Below are 24277 nucleotides of genomic sequence, written 5' to 3'. Positions count from 1 at the left end.
GTTGACAGGTGCAGCAAACCACCATGGCACATGTTTACCTATGTAACAAATCTGTACATCCTGCATTTGTACATTTGTACCCCAGAACTTAAACATTAACATTAAAAAAGAATACACCTTTAATATACATTAAGATGGCTACAAGTCTTTGATGAACATACCTGGGAACTGTTGGAAGGAATTTCAGGTAGGCACTAAGTCCCTTTTTGGTGAATGCACATGGAAGAGACTAGAAAATGTACACCCAAATAGCTCAAGGGAAGTAGAGGTTCTGCACTTTTTATTAAGAGTGTTAAATACCGGCCAGGTGAGGTGGCTTACGCCTGTAATGGGAGGTGAGGCAGGCGGATCACCTGAGGTCAGGAGTTCAGCCTGGCCAACATGGAAAAACCCTATCTCTACTAAAAACACAAAAATTGGCTGGGCGTGGTGGTGGGCGCCTGTAATCCCAGCTACTTGGGAGGATGAGGCAGGAGAATGGCTTGAACCTGTGAGGCGGAGGTTGCAGTGACCCAAGATCACGCCATTGCACTCCAGCCTGGGCAACAGAGTGAGACTCCATCTCAAAAAAAGAGTGTTAAATATCTAATGAATTCTATTATAGTTTAGAGAAGGTACCAGAAGATTCAGAAGATTCACAACTTATATAACAGCACAACTTAATAAGTGAAAACAGATTGCACATCTTCGGGCCTTATGCTTATCCCTTCCAAGGTGATTGGGGTTAATTTCACAACAGATTTGTTTTAATAAAATAGTACTTTTCCTTTATCAAGGGAAAATAGGACAGGAACTAACACAGAGCTTACTATGTTAGGCACTATGCTATTTGTTTTATCTATCTCTAATAATCTTCACAGTGACCCTGCATGACAGTTTAATTAACTCAGTTTTACAGATGAGGAAATTAAGTCTCAGAGAGATGAAACAGCTTCCTCAGTGTCCCATAGTCTGAATTTGAGCCATGACGGTCTGATTCTAAAACCTATGCTTCTAGGTAAAATAGGTTATACTCAGTACATTTTCTCACCCCCACTCTTTCACTACACACCACATCACATTTTCTCCTAACATCCTAGCCTCTAATTGGCACTTCTTTCTTCACTTTTGAATAATTTGCCTGAACTCTGGACAACGCATTTTATCCTCTCCTACAGCAGAAGTTTCTAGAACATTCTTTTGCTGAACATTCATAAAGCCATCCCCTTCTTGACTTCTATGATACCATTCTTCCAGTTGTCCCCCTCATCCTTTCTCAGTATTTTGCCTTCTCAATAATATTCCCTAAAGTGTCTCCTCACACTTTAAGTGTTAGCATTCCCCAAGGTTTCAACCTCAATCATATTTTTCAGACTGCATATATTTTCCCGAGCAATCCCTTGTAGTTCTATGACTTCATGTGACACTTATGACTTGGTGGTCTCTATTTTCAGAGAAGCAATTTTCCATAATCTAAAACTATTTTCAGTTGCTTCCAAACCACTATCACCGGTGTAATACACACAAACAAAACTAAACTTACCATTTCCTAACATTCTAACTAGTTGCAATTTCTATTATCCTGTTCATTGTAATCCATGAAGTTATTCAAGCCAAAACCCTCAACTGTCATTAAATTCTCTTGCAGTATCACCCAATATCTAAGTATTCATGAAATCCTCATTCCTAAATAGATCTTTAATCTGTCTCCTCTGCTCCATCCCCATATAATACTGCCCAAGCTAAAAAAACCACCTTCCCTTACCTAGACTACAACAAAAGCATCCTAACTGGTTTCTTTTATTCAGTTCTAACCCACCCTGAGGAATCCTTTCTTCATGCTGGTTGGGGTGGGGGTGGGAGGATCTTTTCTTCATGGTGGTTGGGGTGGGGGTGGGAGGATATTTCAATCTCTATATAAAATATTTCTGTAGCTTCTTATCAAATATAAGAAAATGCACACTCCCTAACATGAATACCAAACCCTTTATTATTTAGCCCCTGCATGTATTTCCAGCTTCATCGCTCATCATCCCTCTTATTTATTCCAGACATTCTGAACTAACTGTAGATCTGGGGTGTCTTTAGACAGACTGACCCAGAAATACTTTATAATAATTTGAAAATGTACCTATCTTATTATTTTAAAATCCCACTTTTATATGTATACTTGAAGCAGAGGTTCTCAAACTTTTTTATTAGAATTACCTGAAGAGTTAATAAAAATATAGAGGTGGCAAGTAGGTTGAAGGACAGGACTTGGCCTTTGTATTTTTATGAAGTGCCCTAGGTGATTCTGTAACCTATCAAAGTTTATGGATCACTGCCTTAAAGCAGGGACGGGCAAACTATAGCCTAAATATCAAATTCAGCCTCTGTCTGTTTTTGTAAACCAATATTTTTTAGAATACAGCCCACCAAATAGGTATTGTCTATGGCTCCCTTTATACTACAGCAGCAAGGCTGAATAGCTACAACAGAGATCAGAGATCATACGGCTGCAGTGCTGAATATATTTACTATTTATCCATCTACAGAAAAGTTTGCTAAGCCTAGAGGAACGCTTCGCACTGAAAGACACATATAAGGATATTCACTGCGGCAATGCTTGTCATAGTGAGATTTTGAAAAATTCTTGATATACATAAATAAGCTAATAAATATATTAAGGATATACACGTATAATGAAATACTATACAACTGATAAAATTTACTAGATCTTTATTAACATGAATGGAATTAAAGAGTAAAAGAATGATATGCACAGTATGATACTTTTTAATGCATTTTTATACATACAACATGTAGAGAGATATTAAAAAATAAACAGAAATAATATATACCAAATTCATGGTAGTCCTTGCCTATGAAAAGGAAGCAAAAACAAGACAGAGAGGAGAACAAAAGAGATCTCAACTCTATAAATTGTTTTCATTAAAAAATTTAAAATCAAAAAGGGACACAGATCTGAAGATTTATAAATACTAGAATATGGAGGTGTTCACCAAATATATTCTGTGGGTTTTGTTTAACTCAAAATTAAAACCAGAAACAACCTAGAACACCAAGTTATAGGGAAAAGTAATTGAACATTCGCATTCCAACACAATGGAACACAATATAGCCTTGAAAAATGCACATGAAGAGAATATAACATAAGAAATAATTGACTTAATTATCCTGATTAGCATAGGATTCAAAATTGTCCATGCAGTAAGGTTATAATTATATTTTAAACAATAAAAACTAGTTGTAATCCTTTTTCACTTTGTTTGTTGGCTGACTTATTCATTTGGTTGTTCTTTTAAATCAATATGTATGCATACAAAAATTACTAAAAACAGAACTGTCAACAGTGGATATGTTTGATTTTATAATATTCTTTTTCTTTGCCTTTCATTTTCCAAATAATATCAACTGAATACATACTGAATGAATATGTATGAATGAATTAAATACATAAAATGAAATGCCTTCACTTTAAATGACTTTGTGTGTGGCAGATACAGCCAACTGTATGCTCACAATCCACTCCTCTCTTCTTCCTGTATATTCAGTAAAACACTACATTTCCCAGCCTGTCACGCACAGGAAGGTGGCCATATGATACAGTTCTAACTTCCAATGAAATGTCAAGGGAAGCAGCATCTTAGAAAGCTCTTTGAAGGGGAGTAGACCTGACTGGCTTTCACCCTGGCCATTTCTCCTTCACCTACTTCTTTTTTGGAATGATAACGTGAAGCAGCTGAGAAGGTGAAGCAGCCATCTTTAAACACGAGGACAAAAGCCACTCACAAACAGATGGCAGAGTAGAAACTTAGGGGAAGCCTGGATTCCTGAAGGCATTATACAGCCACTGTACCACCCCTGGACTGCAAACCTCATACTTTCTGTTACATGAGGAAAAAAAAGAAAACAGAAAAAAAAAAACTTTACTTGTTTAAACCTTTCTCTTTATTCTGCCAAATGCAACCTTTAATTGATACATCATGCTAAAATAAAATTTTAACAAATTACCCACTGAAAGACACTTACAAGATAATATAATCTATCTTACCTTCAGAGGAGAAAAGTGAACCTCAAGAAAAAAAAGGTTGGAGGCATCAACCTAATATCAGAACAAAGACTAAAGCTTCACTCTCACGTATGTGAATAATTTTTTCCAAAATATTAAAATCACACTGAACTTTACATTTCAAAATGGCTGAAACAGGCGGGGTGTGGTGACTCACACCTGTAATTTTCGGAGGTGAGGCGGGTGGATTGTTTGAGCTCAGGAGCTTGAGACCAGCCTGGGACACATGGTGAAACCTCATCTCTACTAAAAATACAATAATTAGCTAGGCATAGAGGCATGAACCCGTAGTCTCAGCTATTCAGGAGGCTGAGGTAAGAGGATTGCTTGAGCTCAACAGACAAAGGCTGTAGTGAGCTGAGATTGAACCACTACACTCTGGCCTGGGTGACAAAGTGAGACCCTCCCTCAAAAAAAAAATGCTGAATGGTAAATTTTACATTATGTATATTTACCACAATAAAAAAGAGATAAAGTTATATTAAAATAAAGTCCACTTTAATGATATAGTTTGAAGATAATATTTTATATATTTTTGTCAAATAACATTTGAAATATCACACATATACTAGTCAACAACGAGTGCCCATCCTTTTGCTACCCGTAAGCAAATCTGCAGTTCGAAGTTACTCAAAATTACTATTCAAACTAACACATCAATTTCATAAGTATGTCTGTAGAGATTACTCCTAAACACTAAACAATCCACAACAAGGATAAGGAATCGGGAAATTTACAGATGGTGTTTGAATTCATACCCTATCCCACATAAACAACGAATTTAAGCCCTTTTGCCTAATTGTCAATTTAACAGGAAGCCAAAAGTAGGTCTGCATTACGCAATTATATGTCTAAATTTCACAAATATTATTCTTATATCAAAGAATAAGACTTAGTATATCTTTTTTCCTTAGCTAAGAGGGTCTCTTGACTGGATATAGGATTGTTGGATCCCAATGCTTTTTGCTTAGCATTTGGACACTTCTATCGCTGACTCCTTGGCTAGATTTCTAATGTCTGCTGCTCAGACATACCCCTCTTGGATTCATGAGTACCAAACACTCATGAAAGCACCTCTCCAGAGAATAGAGAGGACCAGTTCTATTTATACTGAACATTCATTCTCTTTCCTTTCTGCTTAGTCTGTGGTCTCACTCTTCGTTGTGTTAATATTTCTTCAGTCCTTTACTGTGGAGAAATATAATTCTCTGTCTCTGGATCTAAATTATTACACCTCTTAGAGAACCACATTTTCTTCAAAAATAACACAAATACATCAAGGAAAATAAATGTAGTTTTACCAACATGAATATGTTCCAGAGTCTCAGGTAGTAGTTAGAAAACCAATTAAATGCTCCTTAGATATGCCCTAAGGTATTTTACCAAGTCATACCAGCACTTGTTGCTACTCTCCACGAAGGTGGTGATACCCACTCTCGTGAGCTAGGACTGAGCCTCAGTTATCAAGAAACAGGTAGCCAGAATATTTGATATCCAGTAGGTACTAATAAAATTCTACCTGCAATTAAGAAAAGGCGCTAAGCTTAACACAGCTCTAGCAACAATTTCTAAATGCCACAAGAGGGCGATATAACTCTATGACAGCACACGGGAAACCATACAAGTTTTCGAATTAAAAAAGAAAAATTCCTGACTTTCCAAGATATGGAAATAAAGGCATGTCTGGGTTGAAAATAACAAGTGTACAAAAACACTTATCTCTCCTTGATCCATTATTAGCAAAAACACAGTATTTGTCTATATCTTTCTCTCTAAAGGTTGGCAGTGATTCAAAAAGCAATATCCATACATGCTCTGCTCTTCAGGATGCCTGTGAATATAGCTGGCAACTTAGTGCTCCACCTATAGCTACTTGAAAATTATTAGTTGTTACTTCAAACAGGTCCCCTGAAAAAAACAGTTTATTTGGACCTTGCCCTAGTCTTCAAACTTCTGTTTGAAATACGTCTGAAAAAAATAGACATAATTTCCTTCAATTATTCTTTGTGTTTAATCATATTTCTACTCACCACTGGCATTCGTTCATAGACACGAATAGAAGACAGTCTATCTACAATAAATCAAATATGAGCACTTAATGTTATATCAGTTTTCACTCAAATGATCAAACGTACGTATGATTGGTTTTGTACCTGAAGAGTTTCCACGGATTTTTTCCATCTTCTCCTTGAGACAGACAATTTGCTTTTCTAGTTGATCATTTAATTCAAGTTGTGTCTCATAACGGGTTTTCCATTCACTACCTGAGTAAAAACGGGGAAACAATCAAGAAAACCCCAACACCTCTCATTTATTCATTAAAATAACATGAAGAGCTTGATCTTACTCTATTACTATATTTTACTTTATTGGCAATACAGATCAACTAGAAGGAAATAATTATTAAGTCTGTATTTCTGTTAGTAAGATTTTCTAGATTGCAAGAATTAGACCCACACTCAGGCTACCACACAGCCAAACCTTATTACAACTACTACAATTCCTCTTCTTTCCTACTTCCCACCCCCTTTTTTCTTTTACTTCTTGTGCATCCTTACAATGAATTCAATTAGAGGGAATATCAGGACATGTTTCTTTCCTTGGAACTTGAAATACCCATATATATAATATTCATATATTTCATATATATTTCATATATATATCCATAAATATATATGAATATTTCAAGTTCCAAGGAAACTTGATATATTTATATATTTTATATATACTTATATGTATATAAAATATCCTCAACATTACTAACCTATCCAATGTCATGTTCATTTTTTTCCTTTGAAAGCAATTCTGAAGTCTGCTTAATAACTATCACTTATGTGTCTGCTGTGTGTAAAGTACACAATGCTTACATACATTAACTAATTTAATCCTCATTTTAGAAATGTAGTTACCTATTTTACAAAGATGAGGAAACCAAGGTTCAAAGATGTCAAATAATATTCTTAAGATGACAGAGCTAATAAATAAGGGAAAAACCGGGTTTTAAATCCAGTTTTATCTGCCTTTGAAATCAAATCCTCTTAACTGCTAAGCTGAAGGAACAATGTACATTTAGCTATCTTCTCAGGCATTTTCTCTTAACCTTAAGCATTTTTCTTTCACTAAACCACTTTAGCTATTAAAGTCAAAGCATTTTTCTTATGTCTAGGGAAAAAGAAGAATACAGCCTAAAATTAAAAGGTCTTTGTTCAGATTCAAAGCCCAAAGCTAACTTTTTCTAGTCTTTAAAGTCAGGCTTTGTAGAGGGCAAAAAGATGGCTTCTTTTTCAACTTTAAATGCTCTTCACGTGTCTGAAATAACTGCTGCTACGTAACAGTTGGTGGAGGAGTTAAGGAGAAAGAGTATTAGCACATACTACTACCAACCTCCTCAGCCCAGACACTGGTCTCCCTTACACCCTCATCTTTATGCAAATGCGGCCTACCAAAGGGGCTGGAACACCCTCCCATACTGAAACTGAAAGTCATTAACCCAAAAGCTTTGGAAAGGAGCAAGAAGAAAGGAGAAGCCCTGAAAGACTAAACAGTTACCCAAAAGACACAGTAGAGCCCAGCTGCATGGAATCATCTTTATAATTTGCTACCTAAAGTCTCCCTTTGTCATGCTATCCCCTTTCCTACCATGGGAATGGACGCTTCAGACCAAGATGAGAATGGTTACCAAAAAATTAAAAACGCAATTTATTTTTGGCACATCTGAGTACAGTTTATAAATTCTGACACCATTTTATTTTAAAATATTATTGACTTTAAGTCAATCATCAAATATAGACAAGTCAGCCAGGCATGGTGGCTCACACCTGTAATCCCACCATTTTGGGAGGCTGAGGCCAGCAGATCACTTGAGGTCAGGAGTTCAAGACCAGCCTGGTTGGTCAATGTGGTGAAACCCCGTCTCTACTAAAGAATACAAAAATTAGCCGGGCGTGGTGGCAGGCGCCTATAATCCCAGCTACTCAGGAGGCTGAGGCAGGAGAATTGCTTGAACCTGGGAGGCGGAGGTTGCAGTGAGCTGAGATCGTCCCACTCACTGCACTCTAGCTTGGGTGACATAGCGAGTCTGCATCTCAAAAAAATAAAAACTTTTCTCAGAAAAACAAAAATAAAATAAGATAGATAGACAGACCGACCTATTAGTATACAATTGTAACCAAATGCAATCTGGCTGCTCGCCACTTACAGAGTCCAATTAATAAGAGCAAGGTCTGGTGGAAAGTGACTTTATTAACCCCAACATCAACATGGGACAACACAAAAGACCCAACATAGACACCAAAACAAGACACACAGACCTTGTAACCAGCACAACTCCTGCATGCCTCCCATATTAAGTTTCCCTTTGTAAGCCCCCTGCCTTTTCCCTAGAAATTGGACATGGTTATTTTGGATGGGAATCTGGCCACTTACCCATTATTAGTTTTGGTCAATGAAGTCACTTTCTCTCTATCAGACCTCGCTCTTGTTAAGTGAATTATGCAATCAGCACTTACAATTGCTGGTTACAATTTTAGTGTCCCGTATGGTGAGTGCTGTATGCTCCAGGGCCTGAGCCCACCAGTCTGGTTTCTGTCAGATGGGGCATAGGGCCACCTGTGAACACTAGTTGCTGATGGCTAGCTGACCCATGGCTAGGATATTAGGGAATTTCCCAGCAGTTGCCAAGAATATTATCTTAGGGATCCTCTCTTTTCTTCCTGCTATGGTGTCTGCTACCTTCAATGCTTCACTGGTGCAAAGTGACCTCTGGAGAAGTTGACAAACTTTGGAACTAGGTACATTAGTCAGAGTGTACTCAACCACCCTCTGCCTCTTTTGGGGTGTCGCTGGGGCTCTGCTTTATTTAGACTTGGCTGCCAGTGACAGTATATGAGCATTGTATGCATTGGTTTTGTTTGCATTTGCCGCAACCTTGGGCCTTTGCTCAGTTCTGACTCAGTTGCCTGGGGGGAGCCATTTGAAACTGAAATGAGGGATGTGGGAGTCTACACAGCCCCTTAACCAGGGATTTGTTTGGAGGCACACCACCTGTTTGTCCGTGTGTGAGATCTTTGTGCACCCTGATCTCTCTCTCTTTCCCCTTTTTTCCAGCTTCATCATCCTGATTATCTCAGAAGCCATCTACAGCCCTACTCTTCTCAGCCAAAATCACCCTTAGCTCCCTCTGGCTCGAAACAGTTGACTGGTGACTTGAGGAAATGGGAGGGATGCATGCCACACCCTGCAGGTCTGGGGTGCTGAGGCTCTCCCTAAGAGGAGATAAACAAGCGAGGTCGGGGTACTGTGCAGTGGCTGGAAGGCTCATAAGCCTCCCTTCCCTCTTTTTTCTTTCCTCTTCCTGCCCACAAAACCTGACCTCCTTTCTCCTCTCCACTCCTTTCTTTTTATCTTTTCCTGTTCAAACCAGGAAACCAGTACTGAAGAGGAAAAACAACTTTCAACATCCTGGCCCGATTTTGTCATTCTCTTTGGGACTCCAGCTGATTACATACGGTCCATTTTTGTGTACATTTTAAACCGACGTGCAAATTACAGCAAGAAAAATTTAGAGCTCAAATAGTTAACCTGAAGCTATAGAGTTAAGTAGAGTCTTCTAAAGCTATCTTCCTCTTTTTTCTGCCTGCTTTAAATCTGCTGTTACTAAGCTGCTGGTGCTAAGACTCATTTATGGTCTAACTAGAATGTAAACACTGGAAAGTTGTTTGAAACTGAAAACAAAAAAACAAGGGTAAAAGGGGTTTAAAAAAATTGCCATAGAGACTGTTTTACCCAAAATTTTGGTTCACAGATTTCCTTGGATTACCTATTAGGACAAACGAAGTTTGGCCATATGAACAGGTTTCAATTTTGTCAGAAAAAGAACTTGGAGCCAGCTAACTTTTGTATGTCTGTGAGTTTGTAATGCTGTCTCATGGCTAGCATTCCAAGGTAAAAGCTATTGGTTATTTCTTTGTGCATATATGTATTCATGTTTAGATATATTTATGTAATGTTCATGTATTATGTTCTGTGTTGTGTGTAGCATGCTATCAAATTGGCTTATAAGTAAACGAGTACTCAAAAATTAAGTCCAAATGCTTTTCAAGTGCATGTGAATCTTTAATAAAACTGGTTTTAAAATTATTGATAAAAATAGAAATGTCTTCAGAATTGTCCACATACGTTTTTACCTAAGTGGTTTTATATTTGTATCAGTGTGTATACTAAGCTGTCAAGGGTTGACATAAAGGTTCTAAGACTTTACACTCAGCCAAAAACAGAATAATCTTTGTGTATTTTTTTTGACAAATAAGATTAACTTAAGATTGTTAGTTCAATGAAACAGCTAAATCTTCTGAGTCATCAGCAAATGCATTTAATTTTAAGATTCTTAATTAGGTGTTCACCGTTTACTGTTCAGATTTTAAAAATGGTTAATAGGGAAATTATTATTATTATTGAGACAGAGTTGTGCTCTGTTGCCCAGGCTGGAGTGCAGTGGCGCAATCTTGGCTCGCTGCAAGCTCCGCCTCCCGGGTTCACACCATTCTCCTGCCTCAGCCTTCTGAGTAGCTGGGACTACAGGTGCCCACAACCACGCCTGGCTAATTTTTTTGTATCTTTTTTAGTAGAGATGGGGTTTCACCGTGTTAGCCACCAGGATGGTCTCGATCTGATCCGCCCACCTGGGCCTCCCAAAGTGCTGGGATTACAGGCGTGAGCCACTGCGCTCGGCCCAGTAATAACTTTAAATAATGATTAGTTTTGTGTAGTATCTCAATTTTCAGAAGTAATCTAGATAAATTATTAAAAAATGGAAAAAGTGAATACATGTAAATGAGATAAATGCTTGTAAGTGGAATTTTTATGTAATCTTAAATCTTAAAATTGTTTTGAATTAAATAATAGATGCTCCAATCCAATTGATAATAATTGGATTTCTGGGACCTTCCAATTAAGAAAAGATTATGATATGGGAAAACATATTTCTAAAATTGTAGAATGGTTTCATCCAGAAAATGCTAACATCTGATAAACAGTTCAGGATTTCTTGCTTCCTAAGTTTTCACTAAAATTTAAGGTTACTAAGAATAAGAATTCTAATATATAATTCCATAAGTTGTGTTTTCATTTTTTAAAAAAGAGTAATTTAAGTAATTCAGAGGTTTTTAAAAGTTATTTCTAAAAGAAGATAAAAAGGAATCAGTGAGTAGGGGAGAGAGATATAAAGAAAGTTGTGGATACAAAAATGTGTTTATAATAAAAAGGTTATAAAACAAGCAAATAATTTTACATGAGAAAGATTTTATATAGTAAATTCTTGTCCTAAAATAAAATGGCTAGTTATTCAGAAAACAGAAAATTTTAGGACAAATCAGAAAGTCCAAGCATGTAATAAATGGTCTATGTCAGTTATGATAAGGTTCGTAAAAGGAAAATCACAAAAGTTATTTTATGTATTAAGTTGGCTATAATTAAAAGGGAATTATTTTTAATAGTCTTTCTAAGATTGATCCCCTATCCTAAAACAAGGTTTTCTTAAGGTATTACTTTTCTCTTAATAAAATTACAACAGATTTTTAAAATTTTAGAGCCTGTTTCTTTTAAAAACTTCTCAGAATCGTATCTCAGAAGTTCAACTCTTGCTGTCTCACTGCTTTCAGTTTTTCCTCCCCCTGAGAAGGCCTGAGATGAGCGCTCTCTCCTTCAGCTTTTAAATTAGCTTCTGTAACTTTTTTCCTCTGGTTCCATTGTTGTGGCCTAATGCTAAAATGTTTTATCTTAAAGGTCTAGAAAAGCAATATTTTCCTCCAGTATAATTTGATTCTGTACTCTTGGCTTTCTTGATAGGTTTAAATTTTTCAATGTAATCAAGAAACTTCTCATGCAGTTACTAAGAACTATGTACTCCTCTGCTATACTCATAACCCTGAACACATTCTTCCTGTGTCTGATTAAATTCAAGTACATTTTTCATCAGGTTTAACTTCCAGGTTGTCTAAATAGGCTTCCTATAAGGAGAAGTAGTCACACTGCAGGTTTTTCTTTGCCTTTCTAGTAACTGGCATAAGAAACAACATTTTACTTTTTATCAAAATAATTCATATGTTGTCTTTATTAGATTTTTAATTGCTTAGAAAAACTGAGACCTAAAAGGCTGAAAGTTGTTGCATGCATGCAACCTTCTGTATTGCCTTTAAGTCTTTCAATGATCATTTTGGTTAAATTAGTAACTATTGGTTTACAATGACCTGTGGATCTGTTTTAATCAAATGTTTTGAGCCCTTTAACATTTTTGAGAAACATCTTCAAAATTGAAACCAAAATTAAGTCTCTGGCTTATTGCTGGTGTTTATCAAAGCTATAAAAGTTAATTGCTGCAAGGTTATAGAATCTTTTTACAGCTTCCAGTCAAGTCATGGCCTCTAGCGTCACCACCTCCAGACCCTTAAAAAGGTCCTTATCAGGTGCTATTAACTAATCCTTGTGCTATGAAGTTACAAGGCTTTGATTCCTGGGTACACAGATCTCATCTAAAGGAGGCACCGACTCCTGCCAGTATCTGACAGCAAATCTAAGTTAACCAAAGCCCCATCTTTAGATCTGGGAAAAGATGACAATCCTAGTAAACTACCTTCATGAGACACAGGGACACACCAGTACCACAGAAAAATTAAGATTCACTTAATAATTTTGCCTCTATCTAAAATAATACAATTTATTCTGTGCCTTGATACTAAATAATTCAAATGTTTAGCTACCTATAAGTTTCCTTTCCTATAACTGTCAGAACTAGGCAGGGCTTATGACCTTTTTGCGTGAAACACTGCTAATACTTTACATTTTTTTTTACCTCCAGAATTTGAAACTATTCAATCCCTCCAGGCCCAGGGGCTATCGCAGAAGTGTGTCATTGTAAGGGCCAGATTTTGAGGAATAAAATTAATTAAGACCCTCCAAATCAAGGACAGACACACAGATGCCTAAACAGCTGAACAAAATTCTTGTGTTTTGTATAGCTAATTGCTGCAAGTCAAGATTACAGTATCTCAATGCAGAAAATTTATAGATAACTCAACTTTAAAACCTTATTTTTTGACTTTCGGTTTTTGGCTCTTATGTTGCCTAAAAGGGGTTTTAAAGATTACTGAATACCTGCTCACCTCCACTCCTATCTAGCCTAAAACGTTGAATTGGATGTAAGTCTTTGACTCTAAGTTCCTTGGCAATAGGGGTCCCAGTGAGAAGCATGATGGACCAGGGACAAGTAGTCACACCACCCCAGAACTTAAGCTAATAAAAGCTTAGCTATGGATACTGCCTCTGCATACCTTGAACAAAAAAGGGGGAATATAAACTAAAAGAAAAAAAAATCCTAAGCCCCCTCAACAGAGGGAACGTATCTACCTCTTGGCCAAAGGGAATCTCAAAGAAACCTGAAAAACTAGTTCAGGCCATTATGAGAAGTGGAGGGTTGGACGCGCCACACTATACCTTCCCCCACTTTGGAGTTTAGGCACAAATGACCAGCATTAACATTAAAATAGAGATCACCTAAGACTGACAGACAGACTCTTTGTAGCAATAAGATACGCTGTTACCTGTTTCACTTACTAACAAAGACTCTCAGAAGCTCAGCAAACAAGTGTTAATGCTGCAAAGCTTTCCCAAATTCATTTTATTCTGGAGTTTCCTGTATGATATCTCTTATGTTAAATAAGTAAGAATTTGGACTGAACTGTTATTCCCTTATAGTTACAGTCTTCTGTTATCTCTTCATATAGGTCCTCATATTTCTTGTCAGGAATATTGGCAGATCTTTTATGGTTTGGGTTGGAGTTGTGGGTGGGATCATTTAAAAACCCTATTTTTCTAACTGGTTATTGCTGGCATTTGTTTTTTAAAATAAACATTTATTTCATTATTGTATCCAACCATTTTCTAGTTCTTTATTAATATGCTAATCTTTATAATTGTATCACTTCCTCTCTAATAGCTATAACTCTTATTTCTATATCATATTGTATTGCTTAATTAGAATTTTCAAAACTATATTGCATTTTAATAATGGCAGCAGGTAGCTTTGGTATTTTTTCCCCCAAGTTATGGAAATGCCTCTACTATTTCATTGTTAAGTATTACGCTAGTTTGAGATAAATAGAAGTATTCTTTTCCTTGTTTTGAAATAAGAAAAACAAATGGAATTTTATTTTAAAAATTTTAGCATTTACTGTGGTGACTTTAAAAAAATACATTGGATCTATTAATATATTATCCACTAGCCAAAGGTATTTGGGCATAGAAACCAGCCTATAAAAGACTCAATGGAGAAATCCAGGATGAAGATGTAAACTTGTGTGTTGTCAGTAAGTCTCCTTTTTTTTTTTTCTGGATAGAGTCTCGTTCTTGTCATCCAGACTGGAGTGCAATGGCATAATCTTCGCTCACTGCAACCTCCAACTGCAATCAAGCGATTCTCCTGCCTCAGCCTCCAGAGTAGCTGGGATTACAGGCACCCACCACCACACTCGGCTAATTTTTCTTTGTTATTTTTAGTAGAGACATGGTTTCACCAAGTTGGCCAGGCTGGTCTCGAACTCCTGACCTCAGGTGATCCGCCTGCCTCGGCCTCCCAAAGTGCTGGGATTACAGGTGTGAGTTGCCGCGCCTGGCCTCCATTTTTCAATTTATAAAATGGAGGTAATGATACTATTTTCAAAGGGTAGTTGTGAGGTTTCAATTTTTTAAAAAAACGTACTTAAAGCTCTACACAAATACTAATTCTTCTCACTTAAAAAAAAAAAAGTCACCTGAACATTTCTTTACCATTTTCTTATTACTAAACTTTATTGTAAAATTCAAATTAAAACATAAAACCAAATTTTCTACATATAGTTTCCTATGAACCCTAAAAGGCTTCAAGAGGTGACTGAGAATATAAAGCTCTTTAGAGTTGGCTGTGTTTACCGTTTACCTAAAAATTAATCCAGTGACAAGCAAGATCAAACAATAAGCAGATGAGAAAGTAGAAATAAAAACTACTCTTTCGAAGGCTTCTGCTATAAATGGGGCAGGGACAGGGGATGCTAGCTGAAGGGGAAAAGTGGGACCAAAAGAAGCCTATCATTTGTTGTTTAGATAAAATAAATTCAGCATGTTGGTCTGCTGTTGGGAATGATCCAGTAGAGCAGGGAAAACAGTGTAGGGAAGAGAGGGCCATCACTACAGTGATATCCTTGACTAGGTAAGAGTAGGTAGGATCTACTGCACAAAGGGAGGAGATAACCTGAGACAAGAATAAGGACAGACAATTCATAAAACAAGAGGGAAGAGGATGTGCAAGGGTGCAGGTAGATGGGTAGCTCTGTTGGTAGAAACATGCAGAAGTCCTCTTCTGATAGCTTCTCTTTTTTCTTTGAAAGAGGAGGGTAAGCTCATTACCTAAGAGTGTGATTGAGTAGAGAGGTGGTAGAGGTTTGAGAAGAAAGCAGAAAGGGTGAAAAAATTATCTGAACAGTGAATGTACCCATATTTGTCGCATGTGCACCTTTTTCCAATAATAAATTCATTTTAAAACACCTTTAATATCGCCCCACTGCCTTCAGGATAAATGTAAATTCATTAGCATCATGCAATCTTCTTGATTCATCTCCTTCGTAAACTGTAATCTCATCTTTTACCGCATTCTCATTATGACCTATGTTCCACTTTTATCAATTACTTAGCATATTCCCCAAACGGCTTTATGTTTAATGCTCCTGTGGCAGACTGTATTTTCCAAAGATGACTGCAATAACGTATCCCATCCCATGTGCTGCTCTGTAATGTGACCTTAAAGCAGTCTACCTCTCCAGTCCCTTGAATCTGTGACTATTATGACCAATAGAATCTAGTGGATATACACCTGTGCCAGTTCTGGGACTAGCCCTTGATTGGCCTGGCGGTCTCTACTTATGTCTTTTGGAATGCTTGCTCTTGGGATACATCCTAACCTAACCACCATGCTGTGGAAGAAAATGGTACAAGAGGCATTTCTGACAGGCAGCCCTAGCTGGGCTTCCAGTCAAAAGCCAGTGTCAGATGTTAGCCAAGTGAATGAATCATCACGGAATGACCAGTTCACTTGAATCTTCAGTACACCTGACTGCAACCGAACAAGAGACTCCAGTCAAGAACCATCAGGTGAACCAACCCAGTTAATCCCCAGAATTATAAGAGAAAGTTTGTTGCTTTAAGCTCCTAAATTATAGGGTGGTTTGCTATGTAGCAACAGACAAGCAGAACTGTTTTGAGTGTGCTGTGGTAATGGCAGTTGTATTATCATTTACTGAAGGCATGGTAAATAGATGATCTAGGATCAAGTCATGGCTCAGCCACTCCCTGGCTATATGACCTTAGAAGTTACTTGAATTCCTGAATCTCATTCTTCCACAAATGGGAATAATAGTAACTACCTCACCTGACACAGTCCCTGGCTTTAAAGGAGTAAATCTTTCTGTCCTTCACCTTAGGCCTTACTTTTGGCCCACAGAGGAAAGAACTTTCTCTCCTATCATTCTGACCTTTTCTCTTTATACCCACATACTAGCTCCTTCTTTTGAGAACTGGTACAACTTGTTGAGCCACATTTTACTAGTGGGCATAGTTACTGCATGTGCATCTGTAAGCATGCCTTCTGTTTTTTCCTGTAACTGGGTACATGAAGAAGGTCCAGCTACCCTGCCAATGCAAGTATTTGATAAGTACACTTAGAGCCTGCCCCCAGAGACTCAGTTATATCTAAGATTTAGATATGGAGATACAGGAAGCTACTTCAGCCTTGGGACAAAGCAGTATTCTGCAACCAAGCTTTAACAAAGCATTGGGTACTTATAGAAAGTGGCATTTTATTTCCCATATGGCCACTAATCCTTTTTGTTCATGGCTCCCCAATCGAGGAAGAGTATAAATGCCCACTCTGATAACCCTAATAAACTCCTCCTGTTCTTTAGCATTCAGTTCAAGCACTGCCTGTTCTGGAAAGCCTGTCTTTATTACCTCACCCAAATTCTGTTAGGTTTCTCTTCCCTACGTTTTCATGTATCCTTACATAGAACTCATATGACTTTTCATATCCATATTCTGGTTTGATACTTTCTCCCAATAGTCAATGAACCTCTTTAGAACAGGGAAAACAAAGGTCTTCCATTTAAAGTGTTGACATATGGCAGGATCATATCTTGCATACATTACAAATTTTAAGGATATATGAGTGTGTATGTACACAACATCCTCCACACCAAACAACAGGCTTCCAGCAACAACAGCCAAAACCTAGATACAGATTTTAAACATATCCCAAATCTAGAAGTTAGGATACAAAGAGTGTAACTTGAGGTGAATAGAAAACTGGTGATATTTATTTAATAAAGAAATAATATATTGATGTCATGTAACAAAGGTTTTGCTAATTAATGAACATTTTGAACTTGAAAGGTAGAAAAATAATTAAATAGTAATAGGTTTGATATTCTGAAGTATCAGTTTTAAAGCCTCTATCATAAACTATTATTAATGTGGCCAAAAAGCAATACTGAAACCTTGGTACTATTAAATATATGGAATTTAATGCACTATAGATATCCTGGTAAAATGAACAATAATTATACAGGAGTCACAAATGTAAGTATTTACTTATATACCTTCATTGTCAGTATTGAGTTTGGCTTCCAGTTCTGTAATCTTGTGTCTTAGTTCAAATATTGAGAGTTGCACTGCATCCCTGTCATTTAAAATGTTTTTGTTGATTATAATTCAATTAAAAATAACATCAGAAAAATAATACATAGTAACCCACTACTACTTCAGGAACAATTTACTATGACACATCATTTACTGAAGGACTGGTTAAGAAACAAGACTCAGGTAAAGGAAGGCTTCCAATTAGTCAGTTCTAGAACTCAAATATGCACTAAAGCTCGAAGACCCCCAGGCAACCACTGGAAATCCTTTATTTAATTATTTATTTATGAGACAAAGTCTTGCTCTGTCGCCCAGGCTGGAGTGCAGTGGTGCAACCTCAGCTCACTGCAACCTCCGCCTCCCGGGTTCAAGCAATTCTCCTGCCTCAGCCTCCTGAGTAGCTGGGATTACAGGCATGCGCCACCAAGCCTGGCTAATTTATTTTTGTATTAGCCAGGCTTGGTGGTGGGGGTTTCACCATACTGACCAGACTGGTCTCGAACTCCTGATCTTGTGATTCGCCCAGCCTTGGCCTCTCAAAGTGCTGGGATTACAGGCATGAGCCAGCACGCCCCACCCTCGGAAATCCTTTAACTTAAATATCATCCCAAAGAAGTTAGCTATCTGGTTTTTCAGAACCAAGCAAATTAGGCACTGTACATTATTACAGAAAGGCATACCTAGGGCAATACATAATAGCTGACAAACTGAAACAAAGGGAAAAAAACCCACTAATTTAAAAGGTTAGCTATTTAGGACATCAGTAAATAGAACATTATCATATGACAGGACCATTTATTCAATAAATAGTTTTGAATGCTATTATGTTCAAGGCATTGTATTAAACACGGAAGAATTCAGTGAATAGTGAACAGAAAAATAGCAATAGCGGCAGCAAAGTTCCACTGGATGCGTACTATAAGCCAATGCTAAGTGCTTTATAGTGCATTTCATTCCAACCTGGGAACAACTGCAGGAGTATGATGATGACTATTTGTACACCCGTCTTAGAGTGGAGAAAACTGAAGAGTAAAGAGGTTAATTAACTTGTCTAAGATTGCATAATTACTGAGTGACAGATGGGGTTTGAATTCATTCAGGACTCTCCTCAAGTACTTGCTCTTATTCTCTACTTCCTCAGAATACACAGAATCTGTCCTCAGAATGCGTATAGTTTGGTAGCAAGACAAGAAATACACAAGCAATTAAAAAACTGTGACTGGAGCTACAATAGAGGAAAACCCAGAACGCTATCTAGGCACAAAGGAGAGTCCAATTCTCACGGGACTTGTGGATGGAGTTGGGAGTATGTCCAAAAAATAAATGTTTCAAAAATTTAACACGAAGTACGAATACTGTTTTTAAAAAGCATAAAGGAGTAACAGTTTTACTAAATGCCATTTTATGAAGTTCCCCCTAAAGGGATGAAAGAAAAAAAAACCCGCATAACTAAATAAAATCTTTGGAATTTTAAACAAAAAATCTGGATTTATAGAGACAACAAAACCACAACTTTTGGCATTATTTTAGGCAAAATACACGCCATATGATTGGATCCTAAGGGCAGAACATCCTACCTCGAAAGCTGCCTACTCACAATACCAAAGGCTTAGTCAAAGAGGCACATGAATCTTTGGCATGGAACACTTGGGCAGGTAGACCGAAGTGCCCAGGGGTTAATCACGGGGCCGGTCTCCCAGCATCCTCAGCGGCTTCGGCCCTGAGACGCTGCAGGTGAAGGCTCGGGGGGCGTGGACCAGACTCCACACCGCGCCGCCCCCCGACTCACTTCTTGCGGATTTCTTCCAGCAACTGCTGTTTCAGGCGGTTGGTGCTCACACCGTCGAAATTGTAGCTTCTCTCTTCCTCCATAGTGTCAGGCTAGAGACCTCCGGCGTCTTTCCCCTCGGCACACCTTAGAACACAAGACATTAAAGGCCACCCAGAAGCGAGCAAGGAAGGTATGGCACGAGGCGTGGCATCCGAACCTCCTCCCGGTCCCACCTCCCGCGCGTGCCTGCAGAGGCACGTGGTGACGTCATAAAGCGATGCCCGCAGGCGGCAGGGGGCGGGGCGAGGGCAGTCGGGGAGACTGGAAGAGAAGCCTGCACTGTCCGGTGGAGCAACCCTGGAGAACACCTCGAGGGACACTCGTTGCTCAAGACGCTGGGGTTACATTGCCCCGACTACACAGAGGAGTGTCAGGAGACCGAGAATATCCCTCACCTTTTTCTTCCCTCCTGCTGGTTGCTTTCCTAAACATTGACCTGGGTGGCAAAGTTGGCTTCACTCTTAGCCCCTGTTAGGAAAATGCTGGATCCAAGAGTAGCTGCGCCCTTCTTTGCTTTAGTTGAACAAGCACCAGAGTCGCTGATTTGGCAGTGTTGGAGCGAGAGGAACTGGCCTTAAAAAGGTACCTCCTGAACTCGGGAAGACTGCTAACCCTCCAGATTATTGTTTGCATCTGTGTGCTGTTCATGAACATACCTCAGAGCTGCTCACTGCAACTTGAAATTTCATTATATATATATATATATATATATATATAGTCATGCGCCTCCATGTGAAGAGACCACCAAACAGGCTTTGTGTGAGCAACATGGCTGTTTATTTCACCTGGATGCAGGCGGGCTGAGTCCGAAAAAGGAGTCTGCCAAGGGAGATAAGGGTGGGGCCGCTTTATAGGATTTGGGATAGGTCAACGAAAATTACAAAGGGGGGTTGTTCTCTGGCGGGCAGGAGTGGGAGTCACAAGGTGCTCAGTGGGGGAGCTTTTTGAACCAAGATGAGCCAGGAAAAGGAATTTCACAAGATAATGTCATCGCTTAAGGCAATGACCTGCAATTTTCACTTCTTTTGTGGTGGAATGTCATCAGTTAAGGCGGGGCAGGGCATTTTCCCTTCTTTTGTGATTCTTCAGTTACTTCAGGCCATCTGGGCTTATACGTGCAAGTCACAGGGGATGCGGACATGCAAGTCACAGGCATATATGTGCAGGTCACAGGGGATGCGATGGCTTGGCTTGGGCTCAGAGACCTGACATATATTTCTTTTTTTTTTTTTTGAGACGGAGTCTCGCTCTGTCTCCCAGGCTGGAGTTCAGTGACACGATCTTGGCTTACTGCAAGCTCCACCTCCCAAGTTCACGCCATTGTCCTGCCTCAGCCTCCCGAGTAGCTGGGACTACAGGCGCCTGCCAGTACGCCCGGCTAATTTTTTGTGTTTTTAGTAGAGACGGGGTTTCACCGAGTTAGCCAGGATGGTCTTGATCTCCTGACCTTGTGATCTGCCCGCCTCGGCCTCCCAAAGTGCTGGGATTACAGGCGTGAGTCACTGCGCCCGGCCTCATTATATTTTTAATCACAAAGTTTACCTCCTACCCATGATACATCTGTGTTTCCTTGACAAAAAGAGACAAACTCTGTAAAATATTTGAAGAGATTTATTCTAAGCCAAATGAGTGACCAATGGCTGGTGACAGCTCTCAGGAGATCCTAAGAACACGTGCCCAAGGTGGTCAGGGTACAGCTTAGTTTTATACATTTTAGGGAGACGTGGGACATCAATCAAATACATGTTAAGATACACTGGTTCCATCCGGAAAGGCAGGGCAATTGGAAGGGATGGGGGACAGGGGGCGGCTTCCAGGTCACAGCTAGATTCAAAGATTTCCTGATTGGCAATTGGTTGAAAAGTTATTTACTAAAGACTTAGGAATGTCTTTAGAAAATAAAGGGGTTGTGGAGACCAAGGTTTTAGTGAAAATGGGATAATTGATTGGTGTGGAAACACAATTTGGTGTCAGACGTGTTGTGAATACATAAATAGTTTTCCAATTGAGTTTCTGGATGAGATTAACATTTCAATTGGGAGACTGAGTATAGTACATTGTCTTCTTCAATGTGGGTGGGCCTCAGCCAGTCGACTGAAGACGGAATAGAACAAAAAGGCTGACCTCCCAGGAGTAACAGGGAGCTCCTACAGCCAAACAGCTTGAGTTGGAACACTTTCCCAGGCTTGGCAACACTTTTCCAGCCTTGGGCTCAGACTGGAACTACACATCAGTTTGCCTGCCTCTCCAGCTTGTCAACTGCAGATCCTGAGACTTCTCAGCCTTCATAATTGTATGGGCAAATTCCTTATAATAAATCTTTTATACACACACTCCCTATTAGTTCTGTTTTTGTGAATTACCCTAATATAGGAGGTATGCTTATCAAAATTTTGTCTAGCTGTAAGTCTGAAAGGGCAACTCACAACCAAGTAAACAAAATAGAATGAAGTGAAAAGGACTAGATTATCTGTTGACAAATCCAAATGTACAGAGGATTTCTTTTTTGAGATGGAGTCTCACTCTCCCAGGCTGGAGTGCAATGGCACAATCTCAGCTTACTGCAACTTCCACCTCCCATGTTAAAGCGATTCTCGTGCCTCAGCCTCCCAAAGTAGCTGGGACTACAGGCACGCACCACCATGCCCAGCTAAATTTTTTTGTGTATTTTTTAGTAGAGACAGGGGTTTCACCATATTGCGCAGGCTGGTCTTGAACTCCTGACCTCGTGATCCACCCGCTTCTGCCTCCCAAGGTGCTGGGATTACAGGCGTGAGCCACTGCACCTGGCCGAGGATTTCTTAAAAAGATCTGTTAGCAGAATCTCACTGTGGGAAATTAAGAGCAAAGGCAAGCAGAAAACAGGTTTGTCAACAACTACAGAAACCACAGATTTGTGTTTCTGGCAGAAATAAAGCAACTGAATTTGCCTCCTGCCTGAAACAACTGAAAACTAAGAGGAACAAAAAAAGAAACAATGGTTTTCAAGACATTGAACATCAGGCAATAAGGGACAATGATCTCTTGATGAGACACAAATGAGGCAAGCTCCCAAATTGGCCTGGGCCTGCCAGGGTACAAAGCAGAAAGGGAGAAAACAGGCAGAGGCTGGTGGTTGCCCTAAGTTGAGGAAACGGAGTTTCTCTAAGAGTCTAGGGAGAACAAGGCAGCTAGACTTTGCAGGGCAGATATTGGAGGGAAGAGCTGCGCACGGTGTTCCCAGACCAAACTGAGGGTTGGGCTGCTATTTCTTGTGACCCAGTAACAAGATGTAGATGAACCGGGGAGGAAGAATTTTTATTTCTGGAACCAGTCACAGGGAGAAGGCCTGGAAATTATCACCAGACCAACTGAAAATTACAAAATTTTCCAGGGCTTATAATACCTTCTAAGCTATATGTCTATGTGTAGGTGTGCAGTCATCTAAAAACGTAAGTGGTTAACTTCTTATAATCTACAACTAAGGTCTTGAGTCCTGAAGACCTTCCTCTGCAGCCTCAGTCAATTCACTTAATCTAAATGGGTCCAGGTGCTAGGGTGATTACCCTTGTCTCCCGCTAAATCAGGGAGGTTTAGTGGTTCCTTCAGACCCTCAATAAACTTGTTTAATCCTAAATGGGTCCAGCTAAGAATTCCTTCATTTTTTTGTCATGCTTTAAGGCCCAGTAAAAGGCCTGGGCAAAATTCTTGGTGGGCTTTTGTTGCATTCCAGCCTTTGTATAAGGGCCTTGGCTTTTTTATCTTTTAGCATTTTAACTTAGCCACTCACTCACTACTGCAACAGTTGTTATGGAGGCCTGTGTTGAGACCTGGCCTGCCGCAGGGTACAGTCTGCAGCAGAGTCCTGATGAATGCACACACATGGTGGGACAAGTACTCAGGCTGGGGAAAGAACCATCACAAAGGATTAGTGGGGAAATCCTTACAGTTTACGGAGGTAGGAATAATACCTATCACTCACCAGAATGGAAAACCTCTGAATTCACAGGGCATCAGGTACACAGAGGATTTTGCTTTAGGAGTGGAAAAAAACACCAGCCCTAACAAGTTTAAAAGAAAGATCCAAAAGTATCCAACTGGTTCTAAGTAACTTAATCCCCTCCCAAGACAAAGTTCAAGAATATTTATAGGAACACAAAACATCCAGTACCCAATAAGGTAAAATTCACAATGTCCAACAATATCTTTGGTCTCGTTATGTTGCCTAGGCTGGTCTCGAACTCCTGGACTCGAGAGATCCACCCAACCTCAGCCGCCGTTGGGATTACAGGTGTGCGCCTCTGTACCCAATGTAACATTGTTTTCTTAAGGTATGTTAGAACTCACTGTAAGTCCATCTGGGGCTGATGTTTCTTTGTGGGAAGATTTTAAACTCCTTATGGAACTATCAGCCAAAATACCCTTAAAGAATTTGGTCTAGGGAATTGAACCTCTTGCCCTAACAATCAGTAGGACTTACTAATTTATAATGATGACAGTGTGGGACTGGCCCAGGAAAAAAAGAAATGACCGATGGAACAAATGTCTCTGAGCCCAGAAACACTCATACTTGATATATAGAGAAAGACCTGTGGGAAATTACTGAAGAAGAGAACTATTCAATAAACGGGGGTTAAATAACTGATTATCCACGGGGCGGGGGAGGAGGGGAGGAATTAGATACCTTACATGTTGCA

General features: G+C 39.1%; 1 protein-coding gene across 3 annotated transcripts in view; it reads right to left on the bottom strand.

Annotated features, from left to right (window-relative positions):
* CCDC169 (coiled-coil domain containing 169) overlaps positions 1 to 19788 on the bottom strand; it is a 66334-nt gene extending 46546 nt beyond the window's left edge. Inside the window, exons 1-4 of one of the 3 annotated variants that reach the window (XM_011943022.1) lie at positions 19560 to 19788; positions 17731 to 17810; positions 6208 to 6318; positions 6085 to 6125 (exon numbers count right to left, since the gene is read on the bottom strand). In XM_011943022.1, the coding sequence (XP_011798412.1) occupies positions 6085 to 6125; positions 6208 to 6318; positions 17731 to 17810; positions 19560 to 19642 (315 nt within the window). In that variant the 5' untranslated portion in view covers positions 19643 to 19788. The remainder of the gene's footprint in view (positions 1 to 6084; positions 6126 to 6207; positions 6319 to 17730; positions 17811 to 19559) is intronic. The other 2 variants (XM_011943023.1, XM_011943024.1) reach the window with 2 other exon arrangements.
* Positions 19789 to 24277: the final 4489 nt, after the last annotated feature.

This window comes from Colobus angolensis, unplaced genomic scaffold, assembly GCF_000951035.1.
Source record: "Colobus angolensis palliatus isolate OR3802 unplaced genomic scaffold, Cang.pa_1.0 Scaffold214, whole genome shotgun sequence".
Taxonomy (NCBI): domain Eukaryota; kingdom Metazoa; phylum Chordata; class Mammalia; order Primates; family Cercopithecidae; genus Colobus; species Colobus angolensis.
The sequence above is the reverse complement of the archived record's forward strand: the minus strand, read 5'-3'. Positions and strand labels throughout refer to the sequence as shown.